Source organism: Tetranychus urticae, chromosome 2 (genome assembly GCF_039701765.1).
Source record: "Tetranychus urticae isolate SD_2017Ah chromosome 2, NJAU_TeUrti_SD_1.0, whole genome shotgun sequence".
Classification (NCBI taxonomy): domain Eukaryota; kingdom Metazoa; phylum Arthropoda; class Arachnida; order Trombidiformes; family Tetranychidae; genus Tetranychus; species Tetranychus urticae.
Window position 1 is genome coordinate 2,048,670 of NC_142959.1, and position 15,785 is coordinate 2,064,454.

At 32.5% G+C, this 15,785-nt stretch overlaps 5 protein-coding genes across 5 annotated transcripts; 2 read left to right on the forward strand and 3 right to left on the reverse strand.

Moving 5' to 3' along the window:
• Positions 1 to 1,894: 1,894 nt before the first annotated feature.
• On the reverse strand, positions 1,895 to 7,385 carry LOC107363602 (tubulin beta-1 chain). The gene is made up of 8 exons (XM_015930849.3): positions 7,223 to 7,385; positions 6,917 to 7,025; positions 5,071 to 5,199; positions 4,623 to 4,724; positions 4,133 to 4,441; positions 3,404 to 3,653; positions 3,180 to 3,304; positions 1,895 to 3,108 (listed from the first exon to the last, which is right to left on the reverse strand). Exons 1-8 carry the CDS (start codon positions 7,277 to 7,279, stop codon positions 2,813 to 2,815), a joined length of 1,377 nt encoding a protein of 458 aa, XP_015786335.1. The 5' UTR covers positions 7,280 to 7,385; the 3' UTR covers positions 1,895 to 2,812.
• A 1,165-nt stretch (positions 7,386 to 8,550) lies between these two features.
• B9d1 (B9 domain-containing protein 1) lies at positions 8,551 to 9,478 on the reverse strand. The gene has a single exon (XM_025161123.2). It carries the CDS (start codon positions 9,299 to 9,301, stop codon positions 8,684 to 8,686), a length of 618 nt encoding a protein of 205 aa, XP_025016891.1. The 5' UTR covers positions 9,302 to 9,478; the 3' UTR covers positions 8,551 to 8,683.
• Positions 9,479 to 9,624: 146 nt separating this feature from the next.
• On the reverse strand, positions 9,625 to 10,654 carry LOC107363605 (40S small subunit processome assembly factor 1). The gene is made up of 4 exons (XM_015930852.3): positions 10,527 to 10,654; positions 10,143 to 10,455; positions 9,912 to 10,036; positions 9,625 to 9,851 (listed from the first exon to the last, which is right to left on the reverse strand). The coding sequence occupies exons 2-4, from the start codon at positions 10,398 to 10,400 to the stop codon at positions 9,737 to 9,739; spliced, it is 498 nt and encodes a 165-aa protein (XP_015786338.2). The 5' UTR covers positions 10,401 to 10,455; positions 10,527 to 10,654; the 3' UTR covers positions 9,625 to 9,736.
• A 37-nt stretch (positions 10,655 to 10,691) lies between these two features.
• LOC107363802 (ribitol 5-phosphate transferase FKRP) lies at positions 10,692 to 12,882 on the forward strand. Its single transcript, XM_015931070.3, has one exon. The coding sequence runs from the start codon at positions 11,089 to 11,091 to the stop codon at positions 12,625 to 12,627; it is 1,539 nt and encodes a 512-aa protein (XP_015786556.2). The 5' UTR covers positions 10,692 to 11,088; the 3' UTR covers positions 12,628 to 12,882.
• A 535-nt stretch (positions 12,883 to 13,417) lies between these two features.
• On the forward strand, positions 13,418 to 15,551 carry LOC107363625 (uncharacterized). The gene is made up of 3 exons (XM_015930877.3): positions 13,418 to 13,566; positions 13,682 to 13,799; positions 13,973 to 15,551. Exons 1-3 carry the CDS (start codon positions 13,504 to 13,506, stop codon positions 14,875 to 14,877), a joined length of 1,086 nt encoding a protein of 361 aa, XP_015786363.1. The 5' UTR covers positions 13,418 to 13,503; the 3' UTR covers positions 14,878 to 15,551.
• The last annotated feature ends 234 nt before the right edge of the window (positions 15,552 to 15,785 follow it).

The following is a 15,785-nucleotide window of genomic DNA, read 5'->3' on the forward strand; positions in this document are numbered from 1 at the left end:
CCTGTGCAGAGCAAATACAAATGTAGATACAAATGTATAATTCAGCAAAACTTTACTTTGAGTAAAAGAACTGAAAAGTACAAGTTAATCAACAATTCGATTATTGAAATTCAACTGAAAATTGACAAAGAAGTAGTTGCAAGTACTCGACTGCCAACGAAAAGCTTAAACTTAACTTCCTGACCCATTGTCATCAGCAGTTCTCAAGTCTATAGCAGCTTTAGCTCCAGCTCCAGCTCCTTGTCCATAACTATAACCAACTCCACGGCCCAATTCCAATCTTGACCCATAACCATCAGCTTTAACACGTGCAACAGCACCACCTTCGGCTTTTGATTTATCCTCAATATCAGATGAACCTCCAACAGCACGCTCACATAGACTGTAAATAACAACAATAGTGAGGAAAAAGATAACTGATATATCACTGAAAATTCGCATTTCTCTTTATCAATAAGATGTAATTTTCGTCTACAAATGGTTAACTGAAATTTGTCAATATACTGTAACTGAAACTAATGAGTTTTATCGTTGAGATGAAATCTTTTTATACTGATTCTCATGAGTAGTTCGTTTGATCAGCTCATTTCGCAATTCAACGTATTCTCAGTGGTATGTACTGAATATTAACAGCGAACAAACAGGCAACTTTTATTGTTTGATCATTTTTTGCTTTCTACCTCATGATAAGCATAATTTAACTAATTTCTGGTTGTTTATTTTAGTTTGATCATTGATCTAATTGCGCACTGCCGGTAATGGAAATAAGAATTTACGGAAATAAAAAGCAAAAAAGCTGAACAAAGTGACTAATCGGAATCGAATTTTATCGAAGATAAATATTTGAAATGATGTGTTAGAAATTCATGTTTTGCTAATTTCTGCAAGTTTAAAACTAGAATAGATATGAGACTCATGATGGAAAAAATTGTCAAGAGTTACCTTCTTAAAGGCAAGTTATGTCATTTGTTACTTTAACCACATGATTTTAACCTGTGTGGATTAATTATGAGATTTCAAACAATACAAATATACCATAAAAATTCACATAATTTATCGCCACAGGTTAGGTCATAAAATTTAACCAAATATGAATAAGTTTATTGAAGGTAACTAATTTACGTTCGTGTTACACAAACTGATTGAATAAATACTGATTAATTTATATCCCTACTATTAATTTTGATTGCGTTGATTTTCAATGTACGTCTTATCAACGTTTATTTTATTTAACAATTTCAATTTTGTCCTTTTCTCAATCGTTTAGACTAAGATCTTTATAGTGAAATTGGGTGCAAATCACGATCATTGCTGCATTAAACTTAATTCAATCCGCGATTCAAGTCTACCGATTGACTGAGCCAAATCATATCCATTACATCGAAATAACAATGATAAGAAAAGATATTAGTTCAGAACAAAATGAAGCTATTCATCTTCAGGCTTTGATTCAGGTCAGAAGAAAATTTGGTTTATCCTTGATAATTGAAAAGGATGTTTGATTTTCACTACAATATAAAACGTTGTCCATATAATCTTTTTTCGTGTTCTTCTTCATTCAGAAGAAATCAGAATGCTCATAGACGCTATGAAAACAAAAATACAGCCATTCAAACGTCTAAAGTTCATTAATTAACTTCCTGTATTTCCATGAAAACATATGTTCTTAATATTATGTAACGCAGTGTAGTGCTAGGATGATTTAAATAGTACTCTAGTCTAACTATTGGCAATACAGTAGAGGACACTGTTTTTTGGTCGAAATGTGTGAATTTACTGTAGTCATAAGTTTTCGATTTATACTATATGGTGCATTATATTCTGGATTTTACGTCAATTTGATCATTGTCCTTTATAACACATAACACTAATGATTGATAACCAAAATTAAAAATTTGGTATTAGAACTTGTTTTATTTGATTGTCTAAGAGTATTCCGAGTATACATAAATATTGATTCTCTAAAAAAGCATGTAATAGGAAAAAAACTAAAGCAAAGCTTTTGGTTACATCTTTACATTTAAATGCAATTGCACAATTAGTAGTATTTATCGTCCTGTGATTAGTCGATAATAAAGACATGATTTTAGTTAAGAATAAATTTAAATAATTAATAAAGATAATGAAATTGCATTTTGGTTCATCACAGAAGATGATGATCAGTCAGAAGGAAAGAGGCAAATAAGATGAAAATGATAAAGAAAAAAACTATCATGAAAAATAGGCAAAAAAAGGTGATTAGAAGACAATTTTGATGATGGACGGAAATAGGAATTTGATGATGGAAGGATGAAGAAGATAATCTCTCAAATAGATCCGTTGATGGTTAAAGCAGCAAATTGTCTTGATAATTGTCATGTAATATGATGGATTAAATGATGATTATAGTGGTAAGCACTAAGGTGGGTTTGAGAAGGCAATTAAATGCAATTATTTCCATTTATGTTGATTAATCCAGATGGACGGCTCATTTGATTAACCACAGTCAATTTAGGTAATTTACTATCAGTTAAGAGCCTGATAATGTCAATGATAATTCGTCCATTGTGGTTTAGTTGATTGGTTTTGACTCCAATGTGAATTGCAATATTGTTATATGATAATAGTTACATAGGTCATGATTTGATGAATATATATATATTAGTTTATATACATATAAGTCGTTGAGCGCCAGACGAATTGTCCGTTTACTTTTAATCATCTCTATATTAAATATCACTCTCAGTGAACATTATGTCTTTTTATCTCGATTTGCGAGTTTGCTCTTTGTATTGGTTTTCATTTCTCTGAATTACTTCTTTATCTTCTAGTTCTAAGATTCATTCTCATCTTCCAATGAGTAATTTTCTTCTGATTCATCATAATATTCCTCTTCAATTTCAATGTAATCATCTTCCGCTGTTGCTTCTTGGTATTGCTGATATTCAGCAATGAGATCTAATACATTTGACTCAGCCTCTGTAAACTCCATTTCATCCATTCCTTCTTCAAGGAACCAATGGAGAAAAGCTTTACGACGAAACATTGCTGTAAATTGTTCACAGATTCTTTTGAATATAACTTGAATTGCTGTTGTATTTCCGATAAATGTTCCGGACATTTTGAGACCTGACAAGAGGATAAAAAGAAAATTAAGAATTAATTCCATGCAATTAACTTAGGTATTTTTATTCACTCACCTCTAGGAGGAATATCACAAACTGCGACTTTAACATTATTGGGTATCCACTCAACAAAATTGGATGAATTTTTATTCTGTGTTAAAATCATTTGCTCATCGACCTCCTTCATTGACATTTGGCCTCTAAAAGAAAAGCAAGAAATAAATTAATAGTTAGAAATAATAAATAAGTTGATATAATGATCAGAAAAATCATATTTTTTGTTGATATTGCTGCTGTACCTAAACATAGTAGCTACGGTGAGATATCTTCCGTTTCTTGGATCGGCAGCAACCATCATGTTTTTAGGATCAAACATTTGTTGAGTTAATTCGGATACAGTTATATTACGATATTGTTGTGATAACTTGGCAGTTAATGGTGCAAATCCTGACATGAAGAAATGTAATCGAGGGAAAGGAACCATGTTAACGGCAAGCTTCCGAAGATCCGCATTCAATTGACCTGGAAATCGCAGACATGTTGTGACACCTAAACAAAGAAGATAGAAATGATTAAATTAAATTATACCGTCGCGCAGACAGAGAGTAAACAAGGTAAATATAATTATAATTTGAATCCAAGTAAAGCCAATACGTTATTACCAGTAGAAATTCAATTTATAATTGTCACACGCAATCTTCAAATAAAAGCTGCTCATTTGTTTCATTGTTTGAGAATACAAAATCAATTTACCAAAATCATCTAATTGTCTAGAGATGAAATTAGAATAAAGTATCTAAATCTATTTCAAACAATCAACAACTAACACTGAGTTGATAAATAAAAACCAGATAGTGAACCAGATAGTCTAGTTATACAAAATAATGCATGGAAAGTAACCTAACATCAACCTGGTTAAATGACTGGATGGTAAAAAAATAGCCTAAATGATTTTGCAGATCAACTTATTATCATAAATTATGGTAAACTAATTATGATGGATATTTTGCTGATTTATGAATATTTACCTGACATGGTTGCTGAAACCAGATGATTAAGCTCACCATAAGAAGGTGAAGGAAGCTTTAAAGTACGAAAACAAATATCATATAAGGCTTCATTATCAATGCAGAAGGTTTCATCGGTGTATTCAATTAGTTGATTAATGGATAAAGTTGCATTATAAGGTTCAACAACAGCATCAGATACTTTTGGTGAAGGAACAACAGAATACGTTGTTATTATACGATCAAGATATTCTTCACTTAATTTTGATATGAGTAAAGTTCCCATTCCAGATCCAGTGCCACCTCCTAGTGAATGAGTTAGTTGAAAACCTGTAAAGAAATGGGAATATAAAAAAAATTGGATCAATAAATTGTTGAGAAGGTTGCCAAATAAATAAATTAATAAAAGTCTTTTAAATGAAATGCAATCAAGATGATTCCAGCCAATAATCAAGCTTTAGTTTTCATCTATTGAGGCTCAACTGAATAAATAAAATTAAATCTTGAGTACCTTGAAGACAATCACAATGTTCGGCTTCTTTACGAACAACTTCCATGACTATATCAACCAATTCAGCGCCTTCGGTGTAATGTCCTTTAGCCCAGTTGTTACCTATTCAAGCAGATTGAGAAAAAAAACCAAGAATTATAAATTGAATTGATCGGTAAATGTAAAATTCAATCAATTGATCACATCATATTGAGATTAAAGTGCTTGTAAATCAAATACAACGAGAACGACCAATTTAAGGCAAATTAAATATATGGACCATTGATCTGTGAGTCAAGATAAAGAACCAATTAACTAATGAATACGACATAATAATTGAATAAAACTATCACATAAATTACATTTCTGTTTACCAAGCTTTACTATTACTAATATCTAATTGTTTGTTGATTTTACAATAACTGTTATTTGATATTGACTCAAATGATGGGAAAAAAGCTGAACTTACCTGCACCATTGCGACCAAAAACATAGTTATCAGGACGGAAAAGTTGGCCATAAGGGCCTGATCTGACAGAATCCATGGTTCCTGGTTCCAGATCAACCAGTACCGCTCTTGGAACATAAGTATTTGACTCTGAAAGAAATGATAATAGATTGGAATAATTAATTTGCATAATTGATAATAATGTTGACAGCAGGGTGTAATCTGGCTCATTAGAGGTTAGTATCATCATAATCATCCGAGTGGGAAGAGGTAAATGATTTGTTAACGGGCTTGTTTACCAACTTTAATGTTGTCAAATTTTACAAGCAATCACTTGAAACCAACTGGACTTGAGAGCCAAACTTTTCAAAATTAACAATTAAAATGCATTTTAAATGCATTTTGATAGGTTGATCAATCAACATTTGAATCGTCATTTAAATAATCAAGTTTAAGGTTGAGATTAAAAATTTGGTTAACACAAAGAAAGGAACAAGTTATTTTTAACATAGAGTTGAAGACATTAGGCAAAAGCTTGCATCAGGTTAATTCAGCAAGTATTGATTAAGAATCAACAGTATTTACTGGAAATGATTATTAAACAATAAAGCCAAGATTGGGTTGGGATTAAGGTTAACATACTAAGCTCAATAAAAAAGGAACCATTAAAAAGGATTATGCATAAATAGGAAAATGCAAAAGAGATTAAAATATGGATGTACAGCTGAGTAAAGATATCGTCTGGTAAGTTTGGTTTGCAGTGAAGGCAAAGAGATGGTAACAATGATGAACGTGAGATAAAGAATTGAAATAAGCAGAAACGGAGATGAATTTGATTCAGCATTGGTATTGACCCAGACAGTTAGATGAGGGTTAGAGAGTTTAAAACAAATGAATTGTTCAACTTTTAGCCTCTTCTTTCATCTTTTACCTTTTCTTCGCCATTTCATCTTCATTCTTTTTCCTCCGTTCCTACATCTACACTTTTTCTTGATAATCATCACCATCATCTTTTTTTGCAGTTTTCTTGTTCACAATGCACAATAACATGTTAGGTTATCTACATTCAACAAGTTTTTTTTCAAATAATAATTGAGAGAATGACGCATCCCTCCCCCTTTGCTTCTCCTCTTTCTATTTTACCTCTCTTTTTTGACTCAACCTTGAGGTCATTAACATTAAAAAATTTGGGAGTCGCACACATCCATAAATACATGTACATAAAAACATACATCTAACCGGCGAGAAGCTGAGGGTTGAGGTTGAATGATTTCAAGTCAATTGTCGTCCTTGTTTGGTGCAATATCATTTATGGTTAACTAATAATAAACATGAGGAGGTAAAAGTTGGGAGAGGGAGAGGGGAGAGATATAAAATATGAAATTGAAATGTGAAAGGAGATTGATTAGGATAGAGATGGAAATTTAGGGTGCAAAAGGAGATTGACGCGATTTTAGGTGAAAAAGATTCTAATTGTAAATATTTGGAGATTGTGTCACTCAAAATTTGATGATAGGTAAAGCACAAGTGGTGATAACAGCGACAAGAAGCATAAAAAGTATAAATGGTTGATATAAAAGGGCAAAGAATCACGCTAGACATTAATAGAAGAAAGAGAAAATAGAAAGAATAAGGGAAAGGTGAATTATTGCACTACATTGAACATGTTGATGATGGTGGTAATGTAGAGAAATAGATTAGGTTTAATAATCCAAGGCACCTTATCTTCAAGTGATAACACTAAGAGGAAATGCATGGATAAAAGGTGAACAAGGTGAAGAAAGTGAAGATGATTATGATTATGGTGATGATGTTGGTGAAATCCAGAGACACTTGATAATTTAGCATATTTCAATGAGAATCCAACCTGAGGCTTCATTGTAGTAAACATCGATACGTTCCAGTTGCAAGGGAGACTCCTCGTGGTAAGCACCTTGAGCATCTATACCATGTTCATTTGATATAACTTCCCAAAACTTTGTAATCCGGTGGTTATCGAGATTGACATCAGAACAGAATAGATGGACGACATAAGAGAAGAAAAAAAATAAAGTTAGTTACTGGTAAGAAATGAAAACATGAAAATTGTGTTGGTAAAGATGAAGTTGATCATGATGAAGAAAGCATATGATGAGAATGGATCATGATAACCATGATGACTGTAAATACTCACTTTGGCACCGATTTGATTGCCACATTGACCAGCTTGGATGTGGATGATTTCTCTCATTTTTAGCCACTTTCTTGTTTGACAAACTCAGCGTATATCATGTTAGGCTTTTTTAACAATACAAAAAAATAGTAACAAACACATATAACAAACAACAATAACAGTCAATTGGATAAGGAGAAAAATACGACGATGATGATGGAAGGATGAGAAAAAGGGAGGAGAGAGAAGGTGAAATTGAGAAAAAAAGAGGAAGAGAACGAATGATGATAATGATGATGAAGATAAAACTCACTATATTCTATCTTTCCTCTACTCATCTAATAACAATCCTTCAACACACACATACACATGTTACGTCACTTATCATGTGATTATCTTTTTCTCTTCTGTATGCTAAAAGGTAAAATAAAAAGGGAAAGAAACGCAGAAGATAAAAACATAAGATGAAAAAGAGTCAGTAGAGAGGGAGAAAGAGATGATGAAAAGCCGTCAAACCTGGTCCAAACGATGTGTAAGGCTACTTTTGGATAAAATTGACCAGCACTTTGTTGGTCTACCTCGTCCTTTGAAATTTAATATCTACTTTTGTGATCTCTTCTGAGCCAGCTTTTATTTCATCTCATCTTCAGTTAAAATCATTATCATCCATCTTCTTTCTTTTTTCTTATCCTCATCAGGTCAGTCACGATAGTAGCGTTCTTGTTTAGTCTATTATTTGCTGTTGATACCGTCTCAAGATCAAGGTCTTAAAGGTCATTGTTTAAACTTGAGTTTCCGTTCCGATTCAAGGTTAAACTTTGAATGAGTAATATCAATTTTCGGATTACATGAAAAAATCGACTAAATAGCCTGAAATGATTTAAGCTGTTTAAAGATTTAAATTTAATGACCAAGGTAAGTCAAGAAATGAAGAAACTGGAAGCTTTTTCTGGTTGAGATTTTTTTAATTTAAACCCATTCAAACTTTACAGTTATTGTAACATAAGATACTGATTGAATTCATCTTTTGCTTGACGAAAAATGTTTTTCAAGGAAAGGATTAAGATCCAGAAAAAAATGAGAACTTGAAATTAATATTAACGCCTTACTGCCAGCTGCTGTCATGTTTGATATAAATAACGCTTTCACTAGCTAGAGTTAAACTGATATTTAGATGAAGCTTAATCTATTTATGTTGACAGCATCAGTTTAAATTGAAGATAGCTTATGAGTTAAGACTTGTTATTGATTAAGTGAACATCAATCAACTCAATATTATTCAAGATTGAAAAAGTATTTCAAAGATTATCTCAAAAGTAAATTGGCTGTAGAGAAATTTCAGCAACCTCTTCTGGATCTGGTAAAAAATTTACTTTCGTTTAGCTTAGTTAAACTTAATTTGCACAAATAATATCATTGAAAGTAAGGTTGCACGAAGTGTTTTTTGCTTAAGAAAATCGATAAAAAACAATACAATCATAATTACTTATATCGATAACCATATTTCCGAAAATCTTTGAGGATCACGTCAAATTCAACTTCAATAAATCCTTTCGTGTTGACTTTTATGACTCCTCGGTCTTCTGATTGTCCAACGATTTTACTGTCAATAAATTCGGGCTGTTTACCCAGAAGCCAAGAAGAAAATGAAGCAAAAAGTGACGATGCTTGAGGTACAAAAGCTGCAATTCGCCGAGTGTGATGACCAGGTATTGGTGGAATATGAGTTGCACCATAGCCGAGAACGACGTCATTTCCAAATGAATCCAATCCATAAACAGAGAAAATGATTGATGGCCATTTAAATGGATTGCTGCTTCGAAAAGTAACATCAATTGATAGATTCCATATTGACATAGAACGTGAATCTCTGGTTGTGCTGGCAACTTGAGAGCAGCTTTCTTCTTGTCCGCTAACCACCATCCAATCTTCACCAAAAAGAAAACAATATTTGCAATAAATATTGTCTTTACCAGGAAATAAACCACTGACAACTTGACCTTTCACAGAAATCAAGAAATTGGCTGAAGTTATTTGCATAGCTTCTCTAGCGATGTCTCTTTTGGTTTCTTTTTTCACTTCTTCTGCGGTTTCCTCCATCTTTTCTAATTCATTAGCTAACACAATTTTTAAAATTAGTCAACAATAAACTTTTAATCCAGATTGATGTAAAAATTATCCAAGCAAGATTGCTTCGTATTTGTTTTCTTTTCCAAAGTGGTTTCCAAGGAGAATTTCGATATGTAAAAAGTCAACATATTAGATGAAAACAAAATAGGTTTGTTTTAACACGGGCTGTTGAGAGCAAATGAAATTGCCATTTTTCCTATTCCTCGTGACCAATCAATCTTAATCTAACTAAATCAATAATATCCAAATAACAGAACTAACAGCTCAAACTTATATACAGAGGCTGGAACTCATTGTTTGTTTATAACCTTTTAATAGTGTTCACTCAGCGCATTTAGTTTGAGTCCAATTTGAATTGTGGGAAATTATTAATTGTGCCTCAGTAACCGTTCTGTTTCCATTTGATCAACGCTTAACAAAGTTCTTCTTATTAACATAAAGTACACCGCCTTTGAATTTACCAACTTGATAGTCAAATCCTTTGACAGCATTTGCATCTCGTTTTTCCTTCTTATTGTTTCTGCAAGAAAGAGTGAAAAATATTAATAGCAATCCAGAAAACAAAGAACAGTAAACATACTTAGATTTCACAGGTTTTTTTATGCCGGATTTCGCATTGCGCTGCTTTTCCTCGTCAGATAATTTCTTTTCTTGAATTCTTTGTTGTGTGAGTTCTCGATAGTTTATAGCTTTTGGTTTCTTTGGCTGGAAAAAGATAAATGAATGTTAAATCGTCAAATTTGTTGATCATTGTTGATATTGTAGAAATTTAAATCAACTAAATGAGAAAATGTAAAAATGTAAATTTTACCTTAGCTCCAAGTTTGACTAGAAGAGCTTCTTTGGCTTCAACTTTTTTGTCTCGATCTAGACCAGAAATGGCAAACTTGAAGACATCATGTCTGAATTTTTTCATTTGAACTTCTTGCTCTTTCACTTCTGACTCATAATCACGTTTTTTAGCTGCTTGATTCTTCTTCGCTTCCTCCTTTGATATGGACTTTTTATGCCTGGAGAAACTGACAACCTCCACTGGCTTGCTAGATTTTGCAGATTGAGTTGTTTTCATCTTAAATTAATAGCCAACAACGATAAAAATCAAATCACTCAGGCTTGGATAATATCTATGAACACAGAAGAGAGTAAACTTATAAATAGGATCAGTTGAATATCAAACATGGCAAATTTTACTTACTGAACGATAACACCTTAAAGTATCTTATTAACCAAGACCATGGAATTATAAACAAGGCACAATTAAAAAAATAAATTAATAAAATAAATTATTTTGAGCTCAAAACATGTTCAAAAGTCAATGCGGCATTTTCAAAAGAGCTACTGCGCAGTGCGCATGGTGAACATATGTTTTGGTGAAAATTTTTGTTTTTAAAAATATCCAAAATTTTTTGCATTTTATTGTCATTTTGCTGTGATAATACTTTTTTAATTGAATATGTGCCAATACAATCTTTTATGAAGTATTATTATACTTCATAACGTTTCTTTTTCAACTTCTTCAATCTGTCAATCTAACAATCTCAAATGGCCATTCAACTCACAAATACTATATTTGACGATAACAAAAATGAACGAGATTTTTCGAGTTCAAACTCATTGATTATTTCGGAACGCCATGCAGCTTCAATATTTGAAGTAGTTTGTATGTGATACTCTATTCGTTACATACTTTCTGGTCATTATGGATTTACAACTTTAATAAAGCATTTTTAAAGTTACTTGTCTCGATACAAAAAATCATGTTTTATGTATCTTGGAAAAAGTTGACTTTTCTGTTCTTTCTTGCTAATTTGGTTCTGATTTTTCAGATGTACCTTTTCATTAGCAATGAATGTGAACCAGCTTTTCCAATCCATATAACATCCGCCAATCGTAAAAGCTTAACGCCATCAACTCTTCACTATCATCTTACTATAGTCATTTTCGAGTTTGAAACATTTTCTCATGATCTCAATTCAACTTTAACAACCTTTTGCGCTCTTCATTCCATGATTAAAGTACTCATTATTAGCAATGAACTACCTTATCCTCCATTGCAACTTCCATCCATTTCAACTTGTAATATTCATCTAGTTGTAACTCGACCTGATGTAACTAAGAAATGGCAAGACACTGATCCATTGGCTCACATAAAAACCGACTATGTTCTAATAATTCCACAGTCTATCATTTTTCATAAAGAAACACCTCTTGATCATCTTAAATTCAACTCACTCAGTGATAAAAATTTCATAGTCATTCCTGTAATTGGAGAGGATTCTTATTATGCATACACTTGCCTTGGATTAGACGTTGATCTGAAAAGATGGAGCCTTGTTTACCGCCACCTCGACGAAAATACATTTAAATGTCATCTTTATCAAGGTGAATTTGCTTATTTCATGAAGCGTGATGTTTTAACTAGTCTCAATTTACCATTTGAAAAACCATTCCAGGAGTCTCTTTCAATACAAGCTAGAATTCGAGGTTTAAGGATAAAATTTGAAGATGATCTCAAATTATGGAAGAACAGTGGATGGCAACCGAGTGAAAGAGATGAAATGAAAATGGAATCACTTCGTAAATCTCGTTTAGCTTCTCTTTACTGGAAATTGCAAATCAAAAAGGTTACAACCACCAACGATGAAGTTGAATGGTATGGCTGTAAAAAAACGTCTCCTCGGTGCTTCCCGACAATTTTTAACAATACTCCAAGTTATTTATTTGAAAACAAATGGACACCCCCATGCTGCTTAGAAAATTTAAGAAAAACTGCTCGCCATGTCTTCTCTGTCTTGGAAAAATGTGGAACTCGATATTGGTTGGAAGGTGGATCGTTACTTGGTGCCGTCAGAAATTCTGATATCATTCCGTGGGACTTTGATGTAGATCTAGGAATTTATCAAGAAGATATAAACAAATGTCCGCTCCTGTCTTACGCTACTAAGCAAGCTGTAAAGGACGAAGAAGGATATGTCTGGGAAAAAGCAATGGAAGGAGAATTCTTGAGAGTCCAATACAGTGAAACTAATAGAGTTCATGTTGATTTGTTTCCATTTTATCCTAAAAATGGAATTATGACCAAACAAACATGGTTCCATGACCATCCTCAGGATAAAGAGTTCCCTGAAGCTTTTTTAAAACCATTGATTAAAATACCTTTTGTTGGATGGCAAGCCTATGCTCCAGCTAATATTACTCAATTTTTGGAATATAAATTTGGTAAAGGTGTAATCGATAATCCACAATACCCGAATCCAAATTTACTATCTTATCCAAGCTCCAAAGAATCTGAGTGAAATACAAATCTGCTCAAATTTGATTAATATCTTATATCAAATAATGAGATTTATCTTGTTCAACTTCCTTCTAATCCACCGAAAAATTAGTCAAATTTTCATAATCAATGTATCAAATTCACTTTTATACTTTTCTTCAACATCTTCTTCGATCTAAAGCATACAAGGTGGATGTAAAATATTCATCTATATAAAACTAGCATAGCATTAATTTATTCAAATAAAACTTGAATCATCAAAACTTTACTCAAATAATTTGCGAATAAATAACTTTAATTTATAAGTCACAGCGATTTTATGTCAACCAGACCAACTTGAATAATGTGAAAAATCGCATCAAGTTGATTTGATTAATAGTTTTTGATGGTCACTTTAATGACTATCATTGAACCAGTCAAGCAATGTTCGAATTATAAATCTACTCGCTCGAATTATTTCGATCTAATGCTTTCAGAGTCGATGTAAAAATTTGCTGAAACATTTCAATCGCATGCAAATAAACTTAAACAATTTTAAAAAATATTAAGCCAATGACGATTCTTTGTAGTAGCGCAAACAAGCTAAACCGTAATTTATTCAGTTTAATAGTTTAATTGGACATTGAAAATAACAATAATTTTAACATTTACAGTTGAATTTTTGAATTTAATTTCTGTTACATAATCTGAAAATAAATAATCCGGCATCGGTCTATTCTTCGAGAGATTGCTCACAGTTGAATTAGCTATTTATACTACTTTTATTCTAAATTTGGATTCCATCGCAATTAAGTGTTTCATCTGTTGAACTCTTCTTTCAATTGAAACATCAATTTTTCTTCAAATTCTTAGAATTTTATTCACCAAACCTTTTCTGATATTTATTTGATTGATACTAATGATTGAGATAAATGTGAAAACTCTGGACTCCAAGGATCACCATTTCTCTGTTGATGACAATGTAAGGCGTTTAACTGTATTACAGCATAACCTAATATTTACCTTCAACCTGATCTAAACTGTTATTTTTTAATGATTCTCTCCACTGTCTTTAAATAAAATGTGAACTATTATAGATAACTATTAAAGCATTCAAAGAGCTGATCGCTTCAGAAGTCGCTATTCCTGCCACAGAGCAGAGACTAATTTATTGTGGTCGGGTTCTTCAAGATGACAAGCCTTTATCCGAATATGGTAAGTTACTGGTTTTAATGTATATTGTCACCACTCTATTACCATAAATTCATCAGTTTTATTCAGCTTGTTTTAAAAATTTCTAGATGTTTCGAAATATTTTTCAGCGTTTTAACCAAACCTATATATCTCACCTTGTTTTACTCTTCATTATTTTCCTTTGGTCTATTCAGATGTAAATGGTAAATCAGTCCATTTGGTTCAAAAACCACCAAGTCTCTCTAATTCAGCTAGTTACTCAAACTCGGGATCAGATAACGCAACTGGTGATAGAAATATCAGCTCGTCAGGCGGAGTAGGAGGAAACAATCCACCAGAAACAAATCAGCAAACAGGAAATAGATCAGTAAATAACTTGCTTCTTGGTACTATCAATATACCTCAAGGGTTTTTAGACGTTAACCATTTGGTTCTCAGTGTATCAACTTTGGGTAATAATTCAGCCCGTGGTAATCAAACTGCTCGTAGTCCAGAGGAGCAACGACCATCAGTCAACGTTCAAATTGATCTAGGTCAAATTCAAAATATTCACCCCGCTTATTCACCTATTATTCAAGCATCAGCTCCTATCAGGGTCGGAGTTGCTACTCCTGGGGGACCAATAACGATAACTCGTAATTTTAATCCTCTCAACCGATCTAATATTGGGCCAAATCAGTCATCGACCATGCCATCTAGAGAAATGCGAGGTGATGAATGGCAAACACATGTACCTAATGATTGGATTCCAATAATCAAAGAAGATATTGATCGTCAAAAAGTACTCAGTCGCCAAAGGCCTTTTAGTGATGCTTATAATAATGGTAACCCAAAGAAAAAGAGGAAACAAAGTGATAACCCTAGAGACAGGCAATCAATTAAGCCCTTTTCCAATTGTCTTAAAGATGCCATCATTGCAACTAAAGGTTCTCTTCCTCCAGAGAAATGGGAAGAGATTGAAAATAAAGCATCAACATCTAACATGAACACACAATATGATAAAGAAGTTGATCGATTGGTTAATGAAAGACTTGCTTCTGACAGTGATTTCGACGCCGAAAAATTTTGCGTTTCCTACCAAGTTTACAAACCATTCTAATGAAAACCCACTAAACCCCAGTTATAGAGTTAATGTGATGATCTTCAAGTCTACATTGTGCTAACATGTCTAAATGACCTTATAAAATTGAAAAAAAGGCCAGTGAAAGTGATGCCTGATGGTATTATTCCTTCTTCATGTAAGATGCCTTCTCGTATTCATTTCCTCTTCGCTGATCATTTCTACACCAATGAAGCAGTGTTCAAGGAGAAAGCAAATCTTCTCTGATAAACTACAAATTCATATTCAACAAGTCTGTGAAAATAGTTCTGTTACCGCTAACATTTTCTTCATATTTTTCCTCTATTCACTATCTTTATTATTCATCCTACCTTCCTCTTTTCACATCAAAATCTGACTCGATCTATTTTAATTAAAACAAGAAGCAACTTTAATTTGTTCAGCAACACAGTGAATTTCTCAATTCTTTTACAAAAATGGACTTTTTTTGCAAACAGATGGAGCGAAATTTCAATGAATAAAAAATAAAATTGTGTGGAAAGATTTCATCTTGAATACCCACAAGTTTAAATCTTCCATAATCCACGTTACGTTATCCTTCTACTAATATGGTTGGTTATTACTTCTGCATCATATTACTTTTGTGAAAATTAATCAACTTGATTACATGAATTCATTATTAATAAAGAGAAATACCATCACCAATGAAAAAACAGTCGATAAATCAGTTATCTGATATCTTTCTTTCATGGATAAAAATGCGAATTCACATTAAAGTTTCCGGAATTGTTGAAGACCAATAGATGTGTATCCTGCAAAAAATGCTGTAATAATAATGACAATTTCAATTTCTTTCACTATTTCGCTAAAACTGGTAATGATTCTGATGAAATCAAAGCATACCTTTTCAGATTTAGTTCTAATTTAAAGTTAACTTCGCATATAAA

Excerpts from the sequence above, each read along its gene's own strand:
- LOC107363602 (XM_015930849.3), bottom strand. The coding sequence starts at position 7,279 with ATGAGAGAAATCATCCACATCCAAGCTGGTCAATGTGGCAATCAAATC. Across the intron at positions 4,442-4,622 it reads ACATTGTGATTGTCTTCAAG|GTTTTCAACTAACTCATTCA; the intron begins GTACTCAAGATT and ends ATTTCTTTACAG. Across the intron at positions 3,305-3,403 it reads ACCGTAGCTACTATGTTTAG|AGGCCAAATGTCAATGAAGG; the intron begins GTACAGCAGCAA and ends CTTTTCTTTTAG.
- B9d1 (XM_025161123.2), bottom strand. The coding sequence starts at position 9,301 with ATGGAGGAAACCGCAGAAGAAGTGAAAAAAGAAACCAAAAGAGACATC.
- LOC107363625 (XM_015930877.3), top strand. The coding sequence starts at position 13,504 with ATGATTGAGATAAATGTGAAAACTCTGGACTCCAAGGATCACCATTTC. Across the intron at positions 13,567-13,681 it reads ATTTCTCTGTTGATGACAAT|ATAACTATTAAAGCATTCAA; the intron begins GTAAGGCGTTTA and ends GAACTATTATAG. Across the intron at positions 13,800-13,972 it reads CAAGCCTTTATCCGAATATG|ATGTAAATGGTAAATCAGTC; the intron begins GTAAGTTACTGG and ends TGGTCTATTCAG.
- LOC107363802 (XM_015931070.3), top strand. The coding sequence starts at position 11,089 with ATGTTTTATGTATCTTGGAAAAAGTTGACTTTTCTGTTCTTTCTTGCT.
- LOC107363605 (XM_015930852.3), bottom strand. The coding sequence starts at position 10,400 with ATGAAAACAACTCAATCTGCAAAATCTAGCAAGCCAGTGGAGGTTGTC. Across the intron at positions 10,037-10,142 it reads TAGTCAAACTTGGAGCTAAG|CCAAAGAAACCAAAAGCTAT; the intron begins GTAAAATTTACA and ends ATCTTTTTCCAG. Across the intron at positions 9,852-9,911 it reads AAAAAACCTGTGAAATCTAA|AAACAATAAGAAGGAAAAAC; the intron begins GTATGTTTACTG and ends TCTTTCTTGCAG.